Below are 27610 nucleotides of genomic sequence, written 5' to 3' on the forward strand. Positions count from 1 at the left end.
TTATTTCAAATGGAAGGGATAGTGGAATGGAGTATAAAATTAACAAAGTCTTGTGCAATCTATACAAGGCACTAGTCAAAATACTGTGAACAGTTTTAGTCCCCCGATCTAAGATATATTAGCATTGGAGGCAGTTCAAGGAAGGTTCATTATGTTGATTCCAGTTATGGAGGGACTATCTTTATTAGGAAAGGTTGAGTAGTTTGAGCTTGTACTTATTTAAGTTTAAAATAATGAGAGAAGAATGGTGTTATTGAAACAAAATGGTTCTTAGAAGATTCAGCATGGTAGATATGGAGAGGTACTTCCTACTTTTAGGAGCCTCTGAGCAGAAGGTATAACCTCGTCATGGGGTCATCCATTTAATACAGAGATGAGAAGGATTTCTTCTCAGGGCAGTGAATCTGTGGATTTCCTTACCATAGAGAGCTGTAGAGGCTGGTTCGTTAAGGATATTCACAAATGAGATAGACAGATTTATAATCACAAAGAGAATCAAGGATAAGGGGGGGACAAAGCAGGAAAGTGAAATTGAGGATTATTAGATAAACCATGAGCCCATTGAATGACCTACTTCTACTCCTATGTCTATGGTTTTAAGGCTCTACCAAAACAAAGGCACAGGTTTAATTCCTGATTGTGCTTTTCACACTATCTGACCTGTATGACATAGCAGAACTTAAGCACATCTTTTTGTATTTCTGGCCAGTAAACATGTTTTAGTACAGTATTGGGTCTTTTTCTGAATAGTTAAGAACACATCATTGGAATTTTGGGAGCCACTCATATAATTTTGTTACAATACTCAGATGGAACTACCACCTGATTGCCTACTCTCTATCTCTAATCAATTGATATTTGAGGTGGTCTCAATTTCCTCATTAATAATTGCAAAAAATATGACTTAGCTATTAGTTCTTATTCAGTTTGAGTATGTTGTTTGGTATAGCTGTCTGAATTTAGAACCTATTTATTGCATTTCTAATAGAGAAGATGGGCTAAACAGGCCAGCCTTACTCCCCTTTTTCCCCCATTCATTCTTATTTAAAATTTCAAAAGATTGTTTCTGATTACTGAATTTCCACATCATCGCTTGTTTTCATAGACTCCTCTTCTTCCTGACCAATTCTATACACGTAAGATTTAGTCACAACACAGTTAGGAAAGAACTCAGACTGGCAGTAAGGCAGCGGCATGGTGGCTAAGTGGTTAGCACTGCTGCCTCACAGCGCCAGGGACCCGGGTTCAATTCCTGCCTCGGGTAACTGTCTGTGTGGCGTTTGTACATTCTCCCTGTGTCTGCATGGGTTTCCTCTCACAGTCCAAAGATGTGCAGGTTAGGTGAATTGGCCATGCTAAATTGCCCACAGTGTGAGATGTATTAGTCAGGCTAAATACAGAGTAGGGGATTGGGTGTGGGTGGGTTGGTGTGGACTTGTTGGGCTGAAGGGCTGTACAACCTGAATAAACTCGACATGATTCATTTTGGAAGATTTAATTTGAATGCGGAATACAGGGTGAAAGATAGAATTCTTGGCTGTACGGAGGAACAGCGGGATCTTGGGGTCCACGTACATAGATCCCTCCCAGTTGCCACCCAAGTTGATAGGGTTGTTCAGAAGGCGTATGGTGTTGTGGCTTTCATTAACAGGGGGATTGAGTTTAAGAGCCACTGGGTTTTGCTGCAGCTCTATAAAACCCTGGTTAGATCAGACTTGCAATATTATGCCAAGTTCTGGTCGCCTCACTATAGGAAGGATGTAGATGCTTTAGAGAGGATGCAAAGGAGATTTACCAGGATGCTACCTGGATTGGAGGCTTGTCTTATGAAGAGAGGTTGAGTGAGGTAGGGCTTTTCACACTGGAGAGAAGCAGGAAGAGAGGTGACTGGATAGAGGTGTACAAGGTAGTGAGAGACATAGATAGAGTAGATAGCCAGAGAGTTTTCCCCAGGGCAATTACGAGGGCTCATAATTTTAAGGTGTTTGGAGGAAGGTACAGGGGAGATGTCAGAGGTAGGCTTTTTACACAGAGTGATAGGTGCGTAGAATGCACTGCCAGTCGTGATAGTAGAGTCAGAGACATTTGAGATATTTAAACGACTGCTGGACAAGCACATAGACAGCAGTAAATTGAGGGGTGTGTAGGTTAGGTTGTTCTTAAATTATTAAAATAAATGCTCAGCACAATATTGTGGGTTGAAGGGTCTGTACTGTGCTGTATTGTTGTATGTTTTATACCTCCAAATAATATTTTCTCCTTCATTGACTATTCTAGAAGGCAAATTGTATTATTAGCTAACTTCAGTGTCTTTCATTATCTTAATTGGTTCACCACCTTGATTTGAGGAGTAAGGAAATACCTCTCCTTTTGAAATACAATATTCAGCTCTTCTAGAGGTCGGATTCTCTATTGGTAAATACTTCAATAATTATTTTCTTGATTGTCCTAAACCATCTTTCCCTCTTGCTAAGTTCTAAGGAAACATGCTTGCTTTGTACAACAGCTACAGTTTAATGGAGAAAGTGAGGTCTGCAGATGCTGGAGATCAGAGCTGAAAATGTATTGCTGGAAAAGCGCAGCAGGTCAGGCAGCATCCAGGGAATAGGAGTATCGATGTTTCGGGCATAAGCTGATGCTCCTGTTCCCTGTTCCCTGGATGCTGCCTGACCTGCTGCGCTTTTCCAGCAACACATTGTCAGCTACTGTTTAATATCTATTTCCTTTTCTAATAATCCTTTTCCGAGGATTTCTTAGCCATTCCAACTATTGCAATCAGTCTTCCATTTAATTTCTTGCAATTGGCTTTGGTGTGTCTAGTCTTATTTCAATGAAAGTGTACTATTTTCTTCACTTCTAGATTCCAGTTTTTTTTTCCTTTATTACCTTGAAGTCCAATTGTTTGCTCCTTAAGACCAGTACTTTTTGTATCAGCAGCATTTTCCATTCCTCCAAATTCCCTGAGGATTCCCATGTCACTTTTAACTGAATGTTATCTAATTCTGCTATGACATCAAATTCAGGATTTCCTCTCTCTAATTCTAAGTGTTGGATGATCACTTTAAGCATTTCATCTGCCAAATCTCTCGGTTTAACCTGAGGCAAAGATTGCAAATGTTCCACTGTTATGTTTTCTACTCCCAGAAATATTCTAACAGCATACAAAGTCATTTAACCTTTCACATACCTGTTAAATAAAACTTAGATCACTCTTAAATTCAATGAATACAAATCTCATCTAAAAGACCCCCACATTGTGATGTCAGCTGATGGTTATTACTGGACAAGTCAGATCTCAAAATGATATATTGCTTGATAGATCGTATATTTAATTTTTTTAGTTGGTTAACATGTTGGTTATTCACTGAAACATATTGACACAGTCTGCGCATATTCTTGAGCAACAGAACATAAGTTCATTTTTAAAATATCATGCAGAGAAGACAATTTGAAATATTTGAACACAATCTTGAAACAAAGTTTCAACTATTTCCCAACACCATCCATTACAGAGAATGCAACCCAGAAAATATGACTCTTAACTCAGCTCTTTAAAATCTGTGCTTGGTTCTCCTGCTAGGAGAAAAACTATTGCCCTCTGAACAGAGAAGCAAACCTTCTGTTCTATTGTCAGAACTAGGCAAACTGCTTTAATGTGCTTACTGTTGAGTTTATGACAGATAAAGTATCAACATTTTATCCAGTAACAACAGGAATTCTGTCAATCACTTGACTGCAGTCATATGCATTATTAGAAATGATGTGTTCACATCAATGGAAAACCTTCACAACTGACCAAGATCCAACTACCTCTATCTAAATTCAAATCCCAAAAAATGCACAAACACTTTTACGAGCCTAGAATACAGGCCATTAGATCCAAGGGACCCATCATAATTTAGTCTAAATCATTTCCCCTATAATATTACCCTGTGTGCATTATTGTTTTAAGTGCTGCCTTTCCCTTTCTCTGTTGATTTTCACCTATTCCAAGGATGTTTTATGTGTCTTCTACAATGACGTTTGTGAGATAAATGTGTCTGTGCATCAAACAGCCCCAGGAAAACTGATGTCAGTGGAGATCTGGGGTATTTCTCCAATGCTTAGTAATACCAAACACAAAGAAAGACATCTTGGCTGCAAAATATTACAACAAGAATCTTCAAGCTAGATTCAACCACCTCTCACTGCTTGATCAATTGCTGTCCCTCCGTTCATAAAGTCAGAAGTGAGAATGTTTAGCAATGTTTGTACAAAATGTTCAGTTCCATTTGCAATTCCTCAAGTACTGAAACATGCAGCAAACTCCACACAACAGCTTGTGCTGGTAAATGGCAAGTAAAATTTGCATCACACAAATGCTCTGTCTCCAACATCCCAACATAATGCTACCTCCTAAATCTCTGTCATCTTTACCTACACTCCATCTTTTACAGCCACTGATCAAGTTTCTGCCCCTACACAGTACTGAAACTGCTGTTGTCAAAATCACAAATGACATCCCATGTGACTGCAGCAAAAGTAAATTATCTCTCCTCTTCCTTTTCAATCTGTCTACAACATTTGACATAATTGGCCATACTATTACTCTCCACTGTCATTTATATATGTGGGACTGCAGACATCCAGTTCCATTCTTATCTGTGAAATCCTAACTAGAGTATTATGTGCAAAGGCCTCTCTTCTCAGTCCTGTACCCACTCCTCCAATTTCCCGTAACACCTTTCTTGGCTCCTTCTTATTTCTCACATGCATGCTGCTCCTGATGTTATTATCAATAACTAATCAGTTTCCATATGTATGTTGACAAAACTAAGCTTCATCTCACTCGCTTTCATCTGTCTTAATCACTGCACAATGGTGATGGGCTGAGACATGGTAGGGCTGGCCGGATCATTGGAGTGCACATTGGAGGGTCCCTCGAACCACACAGGACCGATGTGGATTTCACCAGTTTCCTCATTTCCCCTCTGCCCACCTTATCCACCCCAACGCCTCTCCCGCCACGCCTCTCCCGCCACCCCTCGCCCCCCACCCCCCTCGCCCCCCACCCCCCTCGCCCCCCACCCCCCTCGCCCCCCACCCCCCTCGGCCCCCACCCCCCTCGGCCCCCACCCCCCTCGGCCCCCACCCCCCTCGCCCCCCACCCCCCTCGCCCCCCGCCCCCCTCGCCCCTCGCCCCTCCCCCCTCTCGCCCCTCCCCCCTCTCGCCCCTCTCCCCCCCTCTCGCCCCTCTCCCCCCCCTCTCGCCCCTCTCGCCCCTCTCCCCCCCTCTCGCCCCTCTCCCCCCCCTCTCTCCCCCCCCCTCTCGCCCCTCTCCCCCCCCCTCGCCCCTCTCCCCCCCCCCTCGCCCCTCTCCCCCCCCTCTCGCCCCTCTCCCCCCCTCTCGCCCCTCCCCCCCTCGCCCCTCCCCCCCCTCTCACCCCTCCCCCCCTCTCGCCCCTCCCCCCTCTCGCCCGTCCCCCCCCTCTCGCCCCTCCCCCCCCTCTCGCCCCTCCCCCCCCTCTCGCCCCTCCCCCCCTCTCGCCCCTCCCCCCCTCTCGCCCCTCCCCCCCCTCTCGCCCCTCCCCCCCCTCTCGCCCCTCCCCCCCCCCTCTCGCCCCTCCCCCCTCTCGCCCCTCCCCCCCTCTCGCCCCTCCCCCCCTCTCGCCCCTCCCCCCCTCTCGCCCCTCCCCCCCCTCGCCCCTCCCCCCTCTCGCCCCTCCCCCCCCTCGCCCCTCCCCCCTCTCGCCCCTCTCGCCCCTCCCCCCTCTCGCCCCTCGCCCCTCCCCCCTCTCGCCCCTCCCCCCTCTCGCCCCTCCCCCCCTCTCGCCCCTCCCCCCTCTCGCCCCTCCCCCCCTCTCGCCCCTCCCCCACTCTCGCCCCTCCCCCACTCTCGCCCCTCCCCCACTCTCGCCCCTCCCCCCCTCTCGCCCCTCCCCCCCTCTCGCCCCTCCCCCCCTCTCGCCCCTCCCCCCCTCTCGCCCCTCCCCCCCTCTCGCCCCTCCCCCCCTCTCGCCCCTCCCCCCCTCTCGCCCCTCCCCCCCTCTCGCCCCTCCCCCCCTCTCGCCCCTCCCCCCCTCTCGCCCCTCCCCCCCTCTCGCCCCTCCCCCCTCTCGCCCCTCCCCCCCTCTCGCCCCTCCCCCCCTCTCGCCCCTCCCCCCCTCTCGCCCCTCCCCCCCTCTCGCCCCTCCCCCCTCTCGCCCCTCCCCCCCTCTCGCCCCTCCCCCCCTCTCGCCCCTCCCCCCCTCTCGCCCCTCCCCCCCTCTCGCCCCTCCCCCCCTCTCGCCCCTCCCCCCCTCTCGCCCCTCCCCCCCTCTCGCCCCTCCCCCCTCTCGCCCCTCCCCCCTCTCGCCCCTCCCCCCCTCTCGCCCCTCCCCCCCTCTCGCCCCTCCCCCCTCTCGCCCCTCCCTCCGCCCGCCCCTCCCTCCGCCCGCCCCTCCCTCCGCCCGCCCCTCCCTCCGCCCGCCCCTCCCTCCTCTCGCCCCTCCCCCCTCTCGCCCCTCCCCCCCTCTCGCCCCTCCCCCCCTCTCGCCCCTCCCCCCCTCTCGCCCCTCCCCCCCTCTCGCCCCTCCCCCCCTCTCGCCCCTCCCCCCCTCTCGCCCCTCCCCCCCTCTCGCCCCTCCCCCCCTCTCGCCCCTCCGCCCCTCTCGCCCCTCCCCCCTCTCGCCCCTCCCCCCTCTCGCCCCTCCCCCCCCTCTCGCCCCTCCCCCCCTCTCGCCCCTCCCCCCCCTCTCGCCCCTCCCCCCCTCTCGCCCCTCCCCCCCCCTCTCGCCCCTCTCGCCCCTCCCCCCTTTCGCCCCTCTCGCCCCTCCCCCCTCTCGCCCCTCCCCCCTCTCCCCTCTCGCCCCTCCCCCCCTCTCGCCCCTCCCCCCCTCTCGCCCCTCCCCCCCTCTCGCCCCTCCCCCCCCTCTCGCCCCTCCCCCCCCTCTCGCCCCTCCCCCCCCTCTCGCCCCTCCCCCCCTCTCGCCCCTCCCCCCTCTCGCCCCTCCCCCCCTCTCACCCCTCCCCCCTCTCACCCCTCCCCCCTCTCGCCCCTCCCCCCCTCTCGCCCCTCCCCCCCTCTCGCCCCTCCCCCCCTCTCGCCCCTCCCCCCCTCTCGCCCCTCCCCCCCTCTCGCCCCTCCCCCCCTCTCGCCCCTCCCCCCCTCTCGCCCCTCCCCCCCTCTCGCCCCTCCCCCCCTCTCGCCCCTCCCCCCCTCTCGCCCCTCCCCCCCTCTCGCCCCTCCCCCCCGCTCGCCCCTCCCCCCCGCTCGCCCCTCCCCCCCTCGCCCCTCCCCCCCTCTCGCCCTTCCCCCCCCTCTCGCCCCTCCCCCCGCTCGCCCCTCCCCCCCGCTCGCCCCTCTCGCCCCTCCCCCCCTCCCCCCCCGCTCGCCCCTCCCCCCCCTCTCGCCCCTCCCCCCCCCTCCCGCCCCTCTCGCCCCTCCCCCCCGCTCGCCCCTCCCCCCCGCTCGCCCCTCTCGCCCCTCCCCTCGCTTCTCTCCCCTCGCTTCTCCCCTCCACAACTCTTCTGACTCTTTGGTGGGAGAATTTGCTCAGCTGAACAGCCAGCCAGACTCCGATATTGCCAACAGCACAGAGTGAATTTGGGACTTTGTAACCTTGCTATATTGGGTGGGACAGTCTTCAGGCAAATAACTTTGAAACAAAACTCCTGTGATGTGCTTCAGGACATTTTATGATGCTGCAGGCACAATATACATAATTGACCAGAAACTGAACTGGACTAGCCATATAAGTACAGTAGCTACAAAAGCAGGTGAGGGGCTAGAAATCCTGTAGCAAGTGACTCACCTTCTGACACCCCAAAGCCTGTCCACTATCTACAACGCACAAGTCAAGAGTGCATTGGAATACTCCTCACTTGCCTGGATGAGTGCAGCTACACAACACTCAAGAAACTTGACACTACCCAGGACAAAGCAGTCAACTTGATTGGTACCACATCTGCAAATGTCTATTTCCTCCAACACTGAGGCACAGTAACAGCAATGTGAACTACCCACAAAATGCACTGCAGAGATTCACCAAAGCAACTTCCAAAACCACAACCACTTCCATCTTGAAGGATAGGGGTAGAAGATACATGGGAATATCATCACTTGCAAGTTCCTCTCCAAGCCACTTATCATCCTGATTTGGAATTATACTAATACTCCCTTGGTGTGGTTGAAACAAAATCCTGGAATTCTTTCCCCAACAACATTTGGGTCTGCTTACAGAACATGGACCTCAACAGTTCAAAAAGCCAGCTCACCATCACCTTCTCAAGGGCAATTAGGGACAAGCAATAAATGCTGGCTGGTTGGCAGTGCCCAAAATTCATGAGTGAATAAAAATAATAAATGTAAGTTATTTTTGAATGGTTCATCTCTGGACTTCTCAAAGCCTCACCTAATTTGTCATAAATATAAAGGGATATTCTCCACTTATTTAGATGAATGCATCTGCAGTAGCACTCAAAAAGCTCTTTAAAAATCAAGACCAATTAGCCCATCCACTACATTAAGCATTGACTTCACTCACTATCACCATACCTTAGCTGCTAAGTAATCTATTGACAGGTTGCAATTTGCCAAGGCTCCACCTCAATCTTTGACCTCCACATTCTAGAAGAGCAAGAGCAACATGTGCATGGGAACACCGTCACCTTCAAGCTTTTCACCAAATTGTGCATCCCAACTTGATATCAATGTATATCATCGTTCCTCCATGGGCTTTCAGTCAAAATGCTGAACTTGCTACCTACAACACTCAGTACTTCTACCATATGAATTGCGGCTGTACAGGACATTGGTTAGATCACTGTTGGAATATTGCATGCAATTCTGGTCTCCTTCCTATCGGAAAGATGTTGTGAAACTTGAAAGGGTTCAGAAAAGATTTACAAGGATGTTGCCAGGGTTCAGGATTTGAGCTATAGGGAGAGGCGAAACAGGCTGGGGCTGTTTTCTCTGGAGCGTCAGAGGCTGAGGGGTGACCTTATAGAGGTTTACAAAATTATGAAGGGCATGGATAGGGTAAATAGACAAAGTCTTTTCCCTGGGGTTGAGAAGTCCATAACTAGAGGGCATAGGTTTAGGGTGAGAGGGGAAAGATATAAAAGAGACCTAAGGGGCAACTTCTTCACACAGAGGGTGGTACCTGTATGGAATGAGCTGCCAGAGGAAGTGGTGGAGACTACTACAATTGCAACATTTAAAAGGCATTTGGATGGGTATATCAATAGGAAGGGTTTGGAGGATATGGGCCGGGTGCTGGCAGGTGGGACTAGATTGGGTTGGGATATCTGGTCGGCGTGAATGGGTTGGACCGAAGGGTCTGTTTCCATGCTGTACATATCTATGACTCCAATCAATTTATCATGGGCAGTTAGGTATGTGCAACAATGCAGGCTTTTATAACAATGCCCATATCCCCCAAATTAATATAACAATGAAATCTAAATGGCAGTCGCCAAGTTAGTCATCTTGAGTCAGTCCATGCCCCGTGACCTTTTAAAAATAATATTCTACAACAGGATTTGAATTTCCTTTTGCAGCTTGAAAGATAAGTGTAGAAATGTGGTATTTGTTGTCTGTAAAATTAATCTGATTTTGTTTGATGTAATCAATATTAATGGTGAACATACATGTCATGAAAAATTCAAAGCTAAAGCTGGGTAAACAAAAAATGCTTTTATTCCAATGATGGTTAATTCAAAAAGAACCGAAATGAGAAAATAGTCAATCAATCTAAATTTTATGCATAAATTTTATTAGGTCTGGAGCTTAACTCCGAATCCTTTGATCTGCAATCAGTTGAGTGCTTTGTGGATTTACACTGTAGCCTGAAGGTACATTATACAAGAAAACTGCAGACCTTTGCTATTGACAGTGATTGCTATGGAGATTAGTCAGTCATAGCTACAACCTGACAGCTCTGCATGTGTTTTCTTATTGATGCGGATAGTGCCTTGTACTGGCATGCATACTGTGCACATATTTTTCCTTAAATCTAAACTCTATCTTTCTGATGGGCAGCATAATGTTCAGATTTAAACACCAATGACTGAAATGTTAGAAATATACATGTATTGATATGTATATATACTATACATACACACATACATTTTTTAAAAATGCTTTAATTTTAAGATATTTGCTGAACAGCAATGATGACATTTAAAACCATAAAGTATATGTACAGAGACTGGATTTATCTGAGTTATGGGTTCATTATATGTTTATGGCTATGCATTATACTGTAATCACCTACAGTGTGAATAGTATTGTGTTCTAAATTATAAAACAAAATACATTAGGGTGCCTTACATTATTTTTAACCATAGTAAATTCAAAACTTTAAGATTTTTAGTGAATACTTGATGTATTGCAAATCATTATCCAAAAGACATTTTTATTAATCTGCTTTTTGGCTTACATTAAGCACTTTTGGTTTTCATGAAAATATTAATTTAGCATACAAGAGAAGCATGTCATTAGTTGAATTATGAGTCAGATATGATATAGGTTTTTAGTTTTAAATCTGGATCCAATTAATTCTCTACAACTGTAGAACAGCTGGTGGCATTTAGACTCTAAACAGTGCTTATTCTCCTGTGTGTGCATCATTAGAATTAGGTATAGTAATCATCCATCGCTGCAAGTAGTTGGCAGGTGAGCCTCAGATGAAGAAATCTAGGCTATAAATAAAAGGTTTTCAGTATTTTGTACATATACTGATGATACTCAGTTTAAAGATCATTTTCTTATCAAAGTAAGCTTCCTTTAACTTAAAAAAATCAAATAATCTTTTCCCATAATCATGCACCGACATCCTGTTGAGAAGGTGGATAGTCCTAGTTTCTGACTTATCTACGATTTACTGTTAATGACCTAGTGGATTGCCACACGTGTATCTAGTCCACTAGGGAAAAAATGGGAACAGACTAAATGTTTCCTAATTTAATCAGGTAGCTTCAAGTGACAAGCAACTATTCTATTTAGTAAGTGCGCTTTACTGCTCAGGTTACAATACTATTGAGGCAACTTTTCTGAAATCTCTTCTGCTAAAGTAGCAAAATGTGCTGTGTTGTATCATATTAAGCACAGGAAATCTACTTTGTCGTCCAATTTTCCCATACTTAACATAGGATGACAAAAGATGATATGTACTGTCAGATTTACTGTACTATTTCACTTTTCACAATCAATTTGGAAGGATAATATTGATCATGAGTTGTCGACTTAGGTCATAGAAATTATATTGCACTAACACAGCAGTATTCAAAACTAAGAAATGTTAGGACAGAACTTTTAAATGCGGAATTTAAGTATGATGTGGAGGTGCCGATGTTGGACTGGGATGGACAAAATCAGAAGTCCTACGTCGACACCAGGTTATTGTCCAACAGATGTTGGAGCAAATTACTGCAGATGCTGGAATCTGTTCAGCTGATGAAGGAGCAGCGCTCCGAAAGTTTGTGATTTCAAATAAACCTGTTGAACTATAACCTGACGTTGTCTGACTTCTGAAGTTGAAGTATGGTGGCAAACATGTTTGATGGTGCAATATCTGCCATGATCCATGCTGCTTGTATCTATGCAAGTGAGATCTTTGGGACAGCTAACTCAGCAAATTGCATGGTGAGCAAACCATAAATTCTTATTGTTAGCAAGATCTTCTGGGTTTGAAGGGTCTGGCACAATATGTAAAGTCAAAAGTCACATGACACCTGAGGAATGAGCAGGGGCTCCCAAAGCTCAAAAAAATAAACCTGTTGAACTATAACCCAGTGTTGTGATTTTTGACTTTATCCACCCAGTCCATTACCGGCACCTCCACATCATAATACGTGAAGGTCAAAAGGACATAATTTCAGACATTGCAAGTCAGGAACTATCCCTGAGACTGTGTGATTGCTATAAAAATAAAAGAGAGCCAGATGATTGGCCCCCAGCTTCACCAAATATGCCTTACAGACTTTGCTGAATGTGGTCATAGAAAGGGTGGATATCCTCTTTCCGTTAAGTAAAATCAAGAAGCTATCACATCAAACCCATCCAGGCAGAGCACAGATAACTACACAAGTCAGTTCTATTAGATCCCGCAAAAAAAGGAAGGCAGAAAAATTGTCAGTGATTTCTGCAGTCCACAAAGGCAAGTGGCTCATGTTCTCTCTGCTACCTCACATTCACAGGATCAACAATTGGTCTAACTTTTTCATGGTGGATATAAAGTGGAGCTGGAAAAAGCACAGCAAGTCAAGTAGCATCAGAGGAGAAGGGGAAAAGCACAGCAGGTCAGCAGTATGCCCAATGGCTAACAGAAATACACTGAGACCTGCATCATATTGCTTTATCTATGGATGCTCAGAAGGCACCCACATAGAGGGGGTGATAGACCCCCAACACTACTGTTTCAGGACACTCCAAAGGTACCCTTCCACTGCACCTCCTTTTGCCCATGACCCCAATGCCTCCAGCAGTTCAAACCTCCAGATCAAAATCTTGTTGGGGAGAGACAGCAGAATCTGTGATTCTTCTCCAGGTTTCAAGAGGAGAAGATTTGTCCTGTATCCTCCTCAAGAGAATGCTGTAAAAATTTGAGGATATGAGATGGCAGTGGCAAATTCACACAATGCAATGGAGAAAAAAATGCTGAAATAACAGGCCATTGGTATTTAGGTACTGTCACAGAAGATACTCACCTTGTTATGTCTAATAGTGAAGGCTCAGCACTCTGAAGCATTGAAAGTAGTGGAGAAACATTCAGAAGAAGCATTTTTAGAATGAGTAATACCTTAGTAGGCCTCATGAGGGAATGCAGTCCCTGATGTGACTCCTTGTGACTTTGGCTTATGCCCGAAACATCGATTCTCCTGTTCCCTGGATGCTGCCTGACCTGCTGCACTTTTCCAGCAACACATTTTCAGCTCTGATCTCCAGCATCTGCAGACCTCACTTTCTCCACTTTGTCACAAGAGCCATTTTAGTACATAGATCCAGGAGTGTGATGAAATGTGAGTGCTCACTTTATTACAACTGTTTTATTACTAATACCAGGGTAGGACAAGATTTATACAGGCATTTTAGCTTACAAAGAGGTTAGGACATCAGTTTTACATGTGAAAGAAGAACTGAACTTTTTATTGCATATGTTAATGTATAATAAAACAAGTAAACACATTACCAATATGGACTAATGTACACCAAGCAGAGGGCTGTCAGTCAACTGCGCAAATGAAATTAGACTTTACAAATATGAAGTGTCCACCCAGCTCAGACATGCTGTAAGTGGGTGGCTAGGAAGTTCTGCCTGGACTCATCAGAACATTGCCCAGTTTTCCACCCCTTGTTGCTACTTCTTGCATTTCTAATTCTCAGGATCTTATTTTTACCTTCCTCTTCAGAGATTTCTCTTTCCCCTGCATCTCCTGTACATCCAGCCCATCCCATTCCTTTGTCAACTCGGATAGTAGTGTGATGTGCCCTCTACATTAAAGCAGGATACCCTGTTTGGGCTGTACTGCAAGGAAACTCCAAGCCATCTAGGAATAGGGACCTCATCTTCAGGAAATATGTGGTCTGTTCAACAATGACCCTGTTGGAAGCATGGCCAACTTTGCTGTGCAGCAGCCTGAGGATTTCTTAGAGCTTTTGTAAGCTAGCTTTGGGGGGTGGGTGGGGGGTACCCTTCCCACTCACCAACCAGCTTGTATCTATTTAGGGCCTTGCAAAGAGACTAATACATGAGTGCTCCACTATATATTAGCTGTGGCAGCTCTCTATGTAGACTTGGAAAATATGCTGTTATGATCACAAATGGGTTGAAATTTATGGGAAAAAACAAACACTGCTGGTTAGAGAGAGGATACTGTCAAAGCTTTATTGGCACAATCAATTGCAGCCTGCTACTGCAAAAAGCTAGCAACAGATGGGCAGTCTTCATCTTTGTATCTTGACTGGCCTCACCTTGGGAGAAGAAAAGTGGGCTCTGGTGCCCATTGCATTGATGATCTCTTGGATGCAATTACAATTAGAAGATTGCAAAATGCCACAGAGATCTCCAGTTACTCCTCGAAACAACCTGCATCCCTAACAAAAATTATAGGGCAGTGGTGTCCTTGAGAGCTACTGCAGTGGAATTGCCACTGAATCCTTATGAACACCGTACCTCATCCAGCAGCTGTATTAAGTGTAACATAATGGCCTGGGACATCCTTGGTTATCTTCTACACTGGATGTCAGTTATTTGCAGCAAGTTGCATTGAAATCTGCAAATATGGTTCTGTGCCAGAGTGATCTCCTTTCTTACTAGATCAGATCCTGCTGCTGCTCCCTCTGGGTGCAGTGTGGCTGCCAATGGTGGCTGTTGTTTATGTTGAGAGAAAGTGAGGGCTGCAGATGCTGGAGATCAGAGCTGAAAATATGTTGCTGGAAAAGCGCAGCAGGTCAGGCAGCATCCAAGGAACAGGAGAAGCAACGTTTCGGGCTTGATTCCTGAAGAAGGGCTTATGCCCGAAACGTTGATTCTCCTGTTCCTTGGATGCTGCCTGACCTGCTGCGCTTTTCCAGCAACACATTTTCAGCTGTAGTTTATGTTGGCCTGGAGTAGATATTCCTTTTGTCTTTTGTGCCTGTTTCTTCAGATTAGGAACAATGGTGGAAACACAGTTGTATTGCATTTGGTCATTCTTTCCTAAAATGTAGCAAATTGGTGAGAAGTGTAAGAGATTGCATAAGTATTATTAAAAGCAATCCTGAGTGTAAGCACCCATCTGAAGCTGAATGGTATTTCTAGAGAGGGTAGTATGTAGGTCGCTCAAGGAATGGAGTAACATACTGACATAGTTCAAAATGATTTATCCTTCCCTCATGTAAGATAGCCCGATAAAGTGTCCATGTTGCTGTTTAGGCAGTTGCAAGGTAACTTCAACTTTTCAGGAGGAGCTGTTTTATACATTTGAGAGTTGTGTAATTAATAGAAAGCAAATACAGAAGAATCAATATATTTCTGAAAGAAAAATTGAACAAGAATAAGAGGCACAGGTTTAAAATAGTGCACAAAAAAATGTATGTGAGAAAAAAAATTTTCAACAGTGAGTGCTGTGCCTGGAAATGTAGTGGGGGTAGGCTCAACTGAGGCATTCGAGAACATTGGATGATTAGTTGGATAGAAATTGTGTGCATGGGTTTGGGGAGAAAACAGAAGATTGACACGAGGTAATGATGCCCGTTTGAAGAGTTGCTGCAGGCCTCCTTCTGTACTACAACAATTCTTTACTTCTTTGACCATGCTTGCTGTTGTTCTTGCCGGTTCAGGAAGTGGAAAATCACAGTTAGTCCTAAATAAATGCTAAAATACTTTGGTTGTGTGTCTATTTTTATATTTATGTTTTGGGTACAATAAAAATGTTAATTAGATTATTTCTCCAGCATAAAGTAAAAGTTGCCATGGTTGTACGTAATGCCACAAATAAGCCATTTCTACATTGTTTTAAGTTATTGTAACTATGTTAAATTTTGTAAAACAAAGTAAAAGTGCAAAATCATAGGTTTTTAAATTAGAAAACTCTATTTACAATCCCTGGTTACAATTAATGTTGCAAAAGTACAGGACAGTGTAAACTACTGTTGGTTTTAATATACATGATTCTTTCTTACATTTCTACACAACTAAGTCTCTGTTTTGTTTTTCATCAGATGTAGAAAAGGATGAGAATTCTATAGACAGCCCGCTACCCAGCAGCCCCCAAACCCAAGTCATCCAACACAGTTCCATCAGCACCTCAAATGGTATAAGTTCAACAGCAATGGCAGAGGCTGTTGCTACCTCGGTTCTCACCCAGATGGCAGACCAGAGTTCAGAGATAAACCTACCTGTCCAGTCTCATGTTACCATTGCTCCTTCGTCTCAGTCTCAACCTTCAGCAAGTTGATTGGATAATACCTGCATTACATAAATCAACAGATATTGTCTCAACGGTGACTGTAAAATGGAAATTTGAGCACGGGGAGGACAGATCTCCAAAAACAACTTCTATACTCCAAGTTTAGTGCTTTTATTAGTTGTATTTCAGATGTGGCTACAGCAGTGTAAACAAAGTGAACACTTAACTTCAGCCTTGAAAACAGATATTTTAGTCATTGTTCTTTGATCCACAATGCATTTTCTATTTTCTACACTCGAGTAACATTTAAGTATCTTTTTCTGTCTGTCTTTATGGCTGTGCAGTAGGGGACAAAATTTTTTTGTGAACAGTGTAATTACATTTTAAGGTCACTCTCCTGAGACTGTGAAGAAAAGATCAAACTTTATTGATAGGAAAGCTCAACGTGGACTATCTTGACCAGTAATCCTGTTCATCTGGTCATGAACTGCTCTCCAGAGGTCCAAGATAAACCAAGCCTCTAAACCATGACACGCGAACATAACATTGGAAAAGTAATGTTTCCAGTGCTTCTTTTCAAATAAATGTTTTTAATTTAAAAATGATAACAAAAATGTTAAATAATTCAATAAAAGTTATTCTCCATCTAAACGACAAATTAATAAATTCTTGGACCCTGAGCTGGCCGTGAGGGGGCCTTTGTTTTCAGATATAGGAAGCATTTATTTCTTTGCCTTTTCTAATTTGCACATTGTGAAGGGAATGAAAGATTGAAAGAATGTTTGATTGTTAGTAATTTTGTTTAATTGGACTTCTGTTTTGTCATTTTTAATAAGATGTAGTCAATCTGTTTAGTTTTTTTTTAATCTTCAGTCTGAAAAGCTCAGCAACTTTGTTGGGTATCATGATGAATGATGCATATACCAGTGGTCTATTGTTTAGACCAACAGTTCTGTGAATGTTGCCTTTAAATATCACACTGACCTTTGGTGAAATCTTATTTAAATGATTGTGTATACAGATAATGAATATTGATGATTAACATTCCATGTGCCGTTTGATTGTATATTACCTTTCTTCTCCTCAAAACTTCTGTGAAATGATTCATTTTACTAAATGTGCCATCAACACTTGGTCAAACTCAGATAATTTGAAATTGGAGAAGTAGAAAACAACTACTAGAATATTATGCATTGACATTGACAACATCAGTATAAAAAATTGGAAGATAGATATATTTGGACAACAGAATATCAGTAGTTCAAAGATGTCTTCACATGTAAATAAGACTATAGATACACACACATTGAGCTGCCACAAAGGAGTTGCTTTTAGCAAAATTAACAGGACATGGAATATAATTTCTCCAGTACAGTTTCCAGGTCTTCTAGTTTATAATTGTGTAATTTGTCAAATTAGAATGTAGGAACTGATACAGGATGCTTCTTGTGACTTTTGGAGAAACTTCTCAACATATAGTGGTAGATTAATAACTCGTGATGGATATCAGTTACACTACTCAACAATCAATTTCATAATCCTTGTTTTACAGACTGTATCTGTAGACAAAAAAAATGTATCTTTATCTTCTTGATTACAAGCTTCCATTTCTACAGAGGTAGCTTGAGGTGTAATCTTCCTCTTTGTGCAATTTGCATGAATAAGTTCTCTGAGAGAATAAATAATTTATCTAAGAAGAACATGTCAATAAACAGTTTTTAAGTGCGTAAAAGGACAACATTTTTATTTCAAAATGTGAGCTGTATTTTAAGTGGAGTTATTGTGTGTACTTTCTCTTAATACTAGTGCTGCCATCTGGCAAAATCTACTTGTATAGCAGAATTTACCTTTCCATGCTCTCAAATTCAAGCTTTATTGTCTTGTTGGACTACAAGTTAATGATGCAGCACTTAAAGTGACATTGATTCACTTCTTGGCTTTCTCAAAGCTTTCCTGAAGAAGGGCTTATGCCCGAAACGTCGATTCTCCTGTTCCTTGGATGCTGCCTGACCTGCTGCGCTTTTCCAGCAACACATTTTCAGCTTTCTCAAAGCTTAACTTGAATTTGATTCCAAAATAAAAAAGTCCCATTTTGAAAACTTCTGAATTAATTCATTTTTCCCTTTTTATTACATAGGCTACCCATAATCGTGATAATAAATTTAATTTAAATCAGCCATAAGAGAATGTTGGTTGAAAAGTAACTCTTTGCCATTTAAATCATTTGAAATACTAAATCAGTAACATAAGCATAATAATGTAAATCGAGTAAATTTAAATGATTTGAATGTTTAATCCTATTAAACTATATTATTTTCATTGGCTTCAATAGATTTCATTTTTCATAAAGTTATAATTATCTGACCTAACTACTCAATATGGTGAATATAGCAAATCACTGAATTTTCAAAAGTTTGTGATTGGAAATTTAAATAATATTTTTTAAGTTAAATGGTTCTTTAAACTGAAACCAAACGAATCAAAAGTGATGACAGATAGTATTGCAGCTATGTGTGATGGCACAGGACTGCAGGTGTGATATGCTGTTACATCTCCAGTCAGAAGTAGCTGCAAGAAACAGGAGCAGAGAAATAAAAGAATAGGGCGGAAGTAAAACTCCCAGAGTACTTCAGTGAATTTAATTATATTTTTAAGCAGGTGGGCTGAAAAGAAATGTAATTTAGTGTTCTTTGAAGTATTTTCACCCCATTACATTGCTTTGTTCTCTGCTTTCATGTTTCCAGTTGTTTTATGTTCTCTACAGCTGTTAACATATACAACTATGTCAGCCTTCTCCAACATGTTTTCCATTATCCTATTGAGCTTGGATCTACACTTGCTATCAAATTATAGTCAGAGTATCTCCAGAAATAGCTTGCCATTTTTCCCCTTTCTCAATATCTCTCCACCCTGGAGGCTCCCTGCCTCCATTCCTGATGAAGGGCTTTTGCCTGAAATGTCGATTTTCCTGCTCCTCGGATGCTGCTTGACCTACTGTGCTTTTTCAGCACCACTCTAATCTAAACTCTGGTTTCCAGCATCTGCAGTCCTCACTTTTGCCTCATCTACATGGTTGTCTATTGGTTTCATCATCCCAGATTTAAAGCTACCTTCCATATCGATGCTGACAATGGCCAGTTCAACCTCCACATTACCTCCCTCAATCTATCCAACATTTGTGTCATATCAGATGAGATGTCCAATACCTAATCTTGAATGAGTTGCAGTTATTTCAAGCTAAGTATTGGTGAAATTGAAGTTGCCAGCTCCAACCATACAATAAACGTCATACCAATGCTTTCCTTATCTCCAGTTGAACAAGCTATTCGCAACGTGGTATCTTATTCAATTACAAGCTGAGTTTGCATCATCAAGTAATTCCAGTACTGTAACATCACTCTTAGGCTGAGGCAGGGAACTATGTGCTGCTGAAAATCTCTCACAAGCTTTTATCACCCACACAGAATTTGTTCAGCTTAATGTTGATTTTAGTTGATGACCCTTCCATGAAGTGCTTTTAGTCATTTTTATTGTTACACATGCTGTATTAATGTAAATAATTGGTTTTCCCATCTCCAGTATTGATTGTTTTAGGAGGCTCATGACTTCTACCTTGCAGAAACTTGATACTAATATCACTTGTTGCTCACTGAGCTGCAAGGTCCAAAAAAAAAACCTGATACCTCTTAATTAAAATGTTCGACCTAATTTTTAATTCCTTTTAAAGTCCTCATTGAAGTTCACATGCCTTATCCTTTTACTTTTAGATAGGGTGTACTGATGTAAAGTTCTAAATTGAAGTAAGGCCAATTTTGACAATATTAGCCAAGAACTGTAAAAGCCAATTGGAAGAGGCTTTTCTCAGGTAAATGGAAAGTGGGAAGCATTCAAAAATGAGATAACAAAAGCCCAGAGGCAATATGTTCCTATTAGTGTGAAGAGCAAAGCAGTAGGTGTAGGGAATGCTGGATGACTAGAGAAATTGAAGCTCTGTTCTACAAAAAGGAGGAAGCATGTGTCAGGTATTCACAGCTGGGATCAAGTGAATCCCTAGTGGAATAGAAGGGCAGGTGGGCAAAAAGGGATAATAAGCTAGCTTTGGCACCTTGAGTTAAGGAGAATCCAAAGAGGTTCTACAAATAGGTTAAGGACACAGTAACTAGGGCCACTTAAAGGTCAACAAGTTTGTGTAGAGATGAGAGATACTAAATGAGCATTTTATATCAGTATTTACTGTGGAGAAGGATAGAAAGCTAGAGTAGTTGGAGAAACCGTAATACCTTCGAGGAGAAAGTGAGGTCTGCAGACGCTGGAGATCAAAGCTGAAACTTTATTGCTGGAACAGCACAGCAGGTCAGGCAGCATCTAGGGAACAGAAGATTCGACGTTTCGGGCACATGCCCTTCTTCAGGAATGAGCAGAGAGTGTTCAGCAGGAGAAGATAAAAGGTAGGGAGGAGGGACTTGGAGGAGGGGCGTTGGAAATGTGATAGGTGGAAAGAGGTCAAGGTGAGGGTGATAGGTCGGAGTAGGGTGGAGGCGGAGAGGTCAAGAAGAAGACTGCAGGTCAGGAAGGCGGTGCCGGGGTGGAGGGATTCGGCTGAGACAAAGTGGGGGGAGGGGGGATGAAGAAACTGGTGAAGTCCAAGTTCATCCCCTGTGGTTGGAGGGTTCCCAGTCGGAAGATAAGACGCTCCTCCTCCGACCGTCGCGTTGTTGTGGTTTGGCGGTGGATGAGTCCAATGACCTGCATATCCTCGGTGGAGTGGGAGGGGGAGTTGAAATGCTGTGCTACAGGGTGATTGGGTTGGTTCGTCCGGGTGGCCCAGAGGTGCTCTCTGAATCGCTCCGCAAGTAGGCGGCCTGTCTCCCCAATATAGAGGAGGCCACACCGGCTGCAGCGGATGCAGTAGATGATGTGGGTGGAGGTGCAGGTGAATCTGTGGCGGATATGGAAGTTTCCTTTGGGGCCTTGGAGAAAAGTGAGGGGGGAGGTGTGGGCGCAAGTGTTGCACCTCCTGCGGTTGCAAGGGAAGGTGCCGGGAGTGGAGGTTGGGTTGGTGGGGGGTATGGATCTGACAAGGGAGTTCTGCAGACGCTGGAGATCAAAGCTGAAACTTTATTGCTGGAACAGCACAGCAGGTCAGGCAGCATCTAGGGAACAGATCTGCAGACGCTGGAGATCAAAGCTGAAACTTTATTGCTGGAACAGTCCCTCCGCGACCACTCCCTCCGCGACTCCCTTGTCAGATCCATATCCCCACCAACCCAACCTCCACTCCCGGCACCTTCCCTTGCAACCGCATGAGGTGCAACACTTGCGCCCACACCTCCCCCCTCACTTTTCTCCAAGGCCCCAAAGGAAACTTCCATATCCGCCACAGATTCACCTGCACCTCCACCCACATTATCTACTGCATCCGCTGCAGCCGGTGTGGCCTCCTCTATATTGGGGAGACAGGCCGCCTACTTGCGGAGCGATTCAGAGAGCACCTCTGGGCCACCCGGACGAACCAACCCAATCACCCTGTAGCACAGCATTTCAACTCCCCCTCCCACTCCACCGAGGATATGCAGGTCATTGGACTCATCCACCGCCAAACCACAACAACGCGACGGTCGGAGGAGGAGCGTCTTATCTTCCGACTGGGAACCCTCCAACCACAGGGGATGAACTTGGACTTCACCAGTTTCTTCATCCCCCCTCCCCCCACCTTGTCTCAGCCGAATCCCTCCAGCCCGGCAGTCTTCTTCTTGACCTCTCCGCCTCCACCCTACTCCGACCTATCACCCTCACCTTGACCTCTTTCCACCTATCACATTTCCAACGCCCCTCCTCCAAGTCCCTCCTCCCTACCTTTTATCTTCTCCTGCTGAACACTCTCTGCTCATTCCTGAAGAAGGGCATGTGCCCGAAACGTCGAATCTTCTGTTCCCTAGATGCTGCCTGACCTGCTGTGCTGTTCCAGCAATAAAGTTTCAGCAAACCGTAATACCTTGTAAAGTGTCCGTATGACACAGGAGGTAGTGTTGAATGTCTTAAAATGCGCAAAGGTGGATAAATCCTTGGGTCTGAACAGGTATTTCCCAGAACTTTGTTGGAAGCTAGGAAAGTGATTGCTGGGCCCCTTGCTGAGATGCTTGTATCATTGATAAACATGGGTGTGGTTTTGGAAGACTGGAAGGTGGCTAATGTGCCGTTTATTAAGAACTATGATAAGAAAAATCCAGGGAACTATAGACAGCTGAGCTTAATATCAGTATTGATAAGTTATTGGAGGGGATTCTGAGGGACAAGAATTACATGATTAGGGATGGTTAAAATGGCTTTTGCATGGGAAATAGTGCTTTATTAATTTGAGTGCTTTGAAGAAGTGACAAAGAAGATTGAATGCAGAGTGGTGGATATTTTTTATATGGACTTCAAAGTGTTCAGCAAAGTTCTGCGTGGTAGACTGGTAAGCAATGTTAGATCACTGGGAATCCAGGGAGAACTAGCCATTTGGATACAAAATTGGCTTGAAGGTAGGAGACAGAGGGTGGTGGTGGAAGATTGCTTCTTGGACTGAAGAGGCCTGTGAACAATGGTGTGCCACAAGCATTGGTGCTGGGTCCACTGCTTTTTTATCATTTGTATAAATGATTTGGATTTGAATATAGAAGGAATGGTTAGTATGTTTATAGATAACCCTAAAATTGGTGTAGTGGACAGTGAAGAAGGTTATCTCAGAGTACAATGGGACCTTGATCTGATGAGCTGAGCAGTGGCAAATGAAGTTTAATTTAGATTAAAATGTGAGGTATTGCATTTCAATAAGGCAAATCATGGCAGGGCGTATACACTTAATGATAGGGTCCTGTGATGTGTAACTGAATAAAGAGACCTTGGAATGCAGGTTTATAGTTCCTTTAAAGAGTTGCAGGTCGACAGGGTGGTGAAGGAGGAGTTTGGTATGCTTGCCTTTATTGGTCAGTGTACTGAGTATATGAGTTGGATGTTAATGTTGTTGCTATACAAGACATTGGTTTGGCCACTTTTCAATTCTGGTCTCCCTATTATGGGAAAGATGTTAAACTTGAAAGGATTCAGAAAAGTTTTACTAAAACGGTGCTGGGATTGGAAGGTTTGAGCTTTAGAGAGAGACTTGAATAGAATATTTTCCCTGGAGCGTTGGAGGCTGAGGGGTGATCTGAAAGGTTTATAAAATGTAGGTACATGGATATAAAATAGCCGAGGTCTTTTTCCCAGGGTAGGGGAGTCCAAAATTAGAGGGCGTAGGTTTAGGGTGATAGGAGAAAGATTTAGGTGTATGGACTGAGCTGCCAGAGGAAGTGGTGAAGGCTAATATAATTACAACATTTAAAAGACATCTAGTTGGCTATATCAATAGGAAGCATTTAAAGGGATATGGGTCAAATGCTAGCAAATAGGATGAGATTAATTTAGGATATCTAGTCAGCATGGATGAATTGGACTGAATAATTGTTTCTGTGTTATACAATGGTGTCTCTCTATACCATCCTCTTAATAAACCATGCATTTCTACCCTGCCTCTCGTAGAAATGCCATGAGGCAAAATAAATGGTTGAAAACAGCAATGAGAATTAGGTGAGGTTATGGACACTTATGATCCTAGATGTTGGTATCACTAATCAAATTGATTCCTGCAATAAAACATGGCTTGATATATTTATTTTTGTTTCAGTTAATATGGTGGTCATTCACTGAAATATAGTCACACAAGGCTACAAACTTCTTTAACTGCAGGCGTAATTTTATTAGACAAAAAGATTAAAATAAATTAATGGAAAGCTATTAAATATAAATAAGTTTAGAAGAATTCTTCAAACACAGCAAAATAAACAATGAAACTTATTTTCTAACACACTTGCAGAAGTCTCTATTTTACATCTTACATTTCTAATCTCTAGAGATTACATCTGTATATCTAAACTTTAAATTTGAATTAACTGATATTCCCTAGTTTCTGTTCTATGAACTGTGGAGTTTTCTTACATAAATGCTCATAAAGATAGAGCTTAAATTTTCTCAGCTTCTAATAACTTAGATTTCTAATCAAACAATCTAAAATTTGTGCCAATCTTAAATCCCCAATTTTATTAAGATCTTGAGAGCAGTAATTTATTTTTGGAAAAAATTCCAAAAACCCAGTTATTTGCTGAAAGAGAAAGTAACAAGTTTAGAATCCCTACAGTGTGGAAGCAGGTCATATGGCCCATCAAGTCTCCACTGACCCTCCAAAAAGCATTCAACCCCCATCTCTGTGACTCTGCATTTCTATGGCTACCCCACCTAGCCTGTGTATCCTGGACAGTATAAACAATTTATCATGGTCATTTCACCTAACCTGCACATTTCTGGACTGGAAGGAAACCAGGGGACCCAGAGGAAACTCATGCAGACACAGAGAATTTGCAAAATCCACACAGTCACCTGATGATGGAATTGAACCAGGGTCCCTGGTGCGTGAGGCAGCAATGTTTGCCACTGGGCTACCATGGTGCCCTGTTGTTCACAGCAAACTGCCCAGTCTTCAGGACAACATCAAACACAACACAACACCACACAACCCTGCCACAGCAACCTCTGCAAGTCATGCTAGATCATCAACATGGATACTACCATCACACACGGGAACACCACCCATCACTCGTGACTTGGCCAATGTTGTCTACCTCATATGCTGCAGGCAAGGATGCCCTGAGGCATGATATATCGATGAGACCATGCAGATGCTACGACAATAGAAGAATGGACATTGCACAAGTCACCAGACCAGAATGTTCCCTCCCATTTGTGGAACACCTCAATCAAGGACATTCAGCTTCCAATCTTCAGTTAAGTGTCCTCCAAGGCTGCTTTTGAGATACACAGCAACACAGAATCACTGAACAGAAACAGCTAACCAAGTTCTATACCCCTGGAGACAGCCTCAACCGTGATCTTGGGTTCATGTTGTGCTACATGTAAACCGCACCACACTTCTGTATCTGTAAAATCTTCATTACTGTCCTTTTTTGATGCCATCACCTTGATAACTTGTTAATTATTTTATGAAGTTATGGAATACTTGTTACTTTGGCATATGGCTCTTATATCCATCATGTTATTCCAGTCATTTGGTTTGTCTCCAGCATCATCATATTTTAAATTTTGTTTGTAATTAGTATGTTTGCAAAATAATGGCTCCTGCATTTGCTATCTCCGCTCAAACTTCTTTCAGTATTAAAGGTGATGTTCCTATTTGTTTACCATTAACCTTTTTAATGATGTCCTTTTGATTAATCATCTACAATAGCACACGTCGTAATCCTTCTTGGGTTGCACAGTTAATTTAACTTTCTCCTCTGTAAAATTAACACAAAATGCCAAATATGTATCTTCACTGTTCCCTTATTCTCAAGCATAAATCAATCTCTTCATATTTGAGTAGCTTTCAGAAACTAATTGGGAAAAATCATTTTCAAGTCCATCTCACCAAATTCCATGAGCGGCAATTATCAACAGTGCCCAGAATAATCCAGGCATAGGCATCAGATTGCAGTTTGCCACCGAGAACTGCCTTGGCTTGAAAAATCCATCTTCTGGTTTGCCATCTTAGAACCATTCAATCCCAAAGGGTACTTTCCTCCGAAGAGCAGGATAATCACTGGTGGCCATTAGGAAGTGTATTTCTGCCAAATGAGACCAGTTCTGCTAAATATGCGCTTGTAGTAATGGATTCTAGAGCCAACTGTTTTCACTTAAAATAAGTTGCCTGAAAGTCGTGTTGTTAATTACTGGTAATTTAATTGCTCGTTCTGGGCATTACCTATGGAAGTCCTCTTTTTGCACAATATCCTTACCTTGGTCTTGTGTTATTCAAGCTCCATGAAAGACCAATTACTCCCCACTTCCACCAATGAAATGCTTGCAAGAATAATTCAGTCTCTGGCAGTTTACGAGCTGCTTATGCATGACACCTAGGCATCAAAATGTGTGCCTGAAATTAAAGCCATCTCTTTTGCAGCTACCATCCATAATATTTGAGAAGCATTTTGTTCTTCTGTGAAGCTGTTTATTGCCAGCTATGCTCCTTCTATTGACAACTCAACTCCCAGTAATTTGAAAATCCATGCTTAGTCTATGGTCACCTTAATCCTTGTCTTTTGATTATTCCTAATCTTGTGGCAAGTCACAATGGAAGACTTCAAATCACCAATCTGAAGTGTTCCTCTTACTATTGCAAATCCTTGAGTCAGTGGTGTTAGAAATGAGGACTGGTAGTTGTGCTGTATGGGCTGCTGTGCTCTCAGTTGGCATTAAAGAAGAAGTATTGGATCAGGGCCTTGCTACAGTGCGGAAAGGTTGGCTGTGTCTGCAGAAGTGACTCCAGAACTTAGTTGATATTGCTGTTTAAACTTGCGATAAGGTAATTGGAATTTCACAATTGGGATGCTCAGTCACAAAGCTGTGACCCTGACATGTTAATTGCACCTGCAGATGTGGTTGCTATTACAGGAATTCCAGCAGCTGTCCTGCCTCTTCTTGTGATGCACAGTTGACAGGAGAGTAGATGCAAAAGTGACCATTCCCACTTCCAATCCAAGCTGGGAATATACAATAACATGGATGGAGCCCTGGTGTAGATGGATCTCACCCCAAATTTATCACTAGTTTGCTAAGTCATCATCAAAGCCCAGAAATTTCAGAATTCTGACGTTTTTCCATCTTCTTAATGAACCAAACCCAAATACATTAATTTGAAAAGTTCATTGTAATATAGGGCTCTAAATCATTGCATGTAGTTTATGGCACACCAGTAAATGAATGCCTGTTTATTTTCTGGACTGAATTATGTGCCACATCAGTAGAATGCCCTTCTTTTTAATTTGGAGGTGAGAAGTAAGGCTGTCACATGCAAGACCTTGCAGCATGGAATACGTTGCATTAATTTCTGTTTACAATGAATTATAAATATATGATACTACTCTTACTGTGCACTGCTTTATCACAGGAAAGATTCTGATCAAATATAGAACCTGATTTTGAGCCAAGGTCCTATGACATCACTAGTTTTTAATTTTGTTTCTTCATAACTTTGTAACGCTAAAATAATAACACAATAATCCCTGAATAATAACTAAAATTAATGGTTTGTAAAAACTCTCATTCCAGCATCTTTTTATGTTGCTTGATGTGTAGTTCATCAAAAGTGACAAGAAACTGATGATAAAGTGTATCTGTGCATGAAAGTACTGCAGTAAAATTGTCACAAAGGCCAAAAATTGACAATAAAATGTTGATGTATCAAAAATCTATCACGAGTCCATTGATATAATTTAACTTATGGAAAAATGACAAATGAGATGATAGTAAAAATCTTCTACTGAATATTTTATTTCCTTTGCACTTGCATGCTAAATTTCTTTCTCATTACCTAAAGGTATTGACTTCTTCCTGAGTTGAGTCCATTGTTGACCATTATTATGCATCAGCTTTGAGAGTATCAGAACATTGTTGAATTTTGAGTGGGGTAATGGAATAGTATTTTCGAAATAATTGAGTTTGTTCATACAGCCATATGTACTCACAGGGTTTATTAGATAGTGACTTGGGGCACTGAAACTAATTGATATACTCCTGTCACCTTTCACCTGGGAACAACTAACTTGTTGGAGATTCAGAATATATTTGTGACCTTCATGGTCTATGTATCTCATTAGCTTCCTCATTAAATACATGTGCACTCGGGAGC

At 43.6% G+C, this 27610-nt stretch overlaps 1 protein-coding gene across 1 annotated transcript in view; it reads left to right on the forward strand.

The window, feature by feature from the left end:
* atf2 (activating transcription factor 2) overlaps nucleotides 1-17584 on the forward strand; it is a 155168-nt gene extending 137584 nt beyond the window's left edge. The window contains exon 12 of the mRNA XM_043693568.2: nucleotides 15665-17584. Coding sequence (XP_043549503.1) covers nucleotides 15665-15900 — 236 coding nt within the window. The 3' untranslated portion in view covers nucleotides 15901-17584. The remainder of the gene's footprint in view (nucleotides 1-15664) is intronic.
* The last annotated feature ends 10026 nt before the right edge of the window (nucleotides 17585-27610 follow it).

This window comes from Chiloscyllium plagiosum, unplaced genomic scaffold (genome assembly GCF_037043375.1).
Source record: "Chiloscyllium plagiosum isolate Xiang-an unplaced genomic scaffold, Cpla_swu_hap1 HiC_scaffold_7, whole genome shotgun sequence".
Taxonomy (NCBI): domain Eukaryota; kingdom Metazoa; phylum Chordata; class Chondrichthyes; order Orectolobiformes; family Hemiscylliidae; genus Chiloscyllium; species Chiloscyllium plagiosum.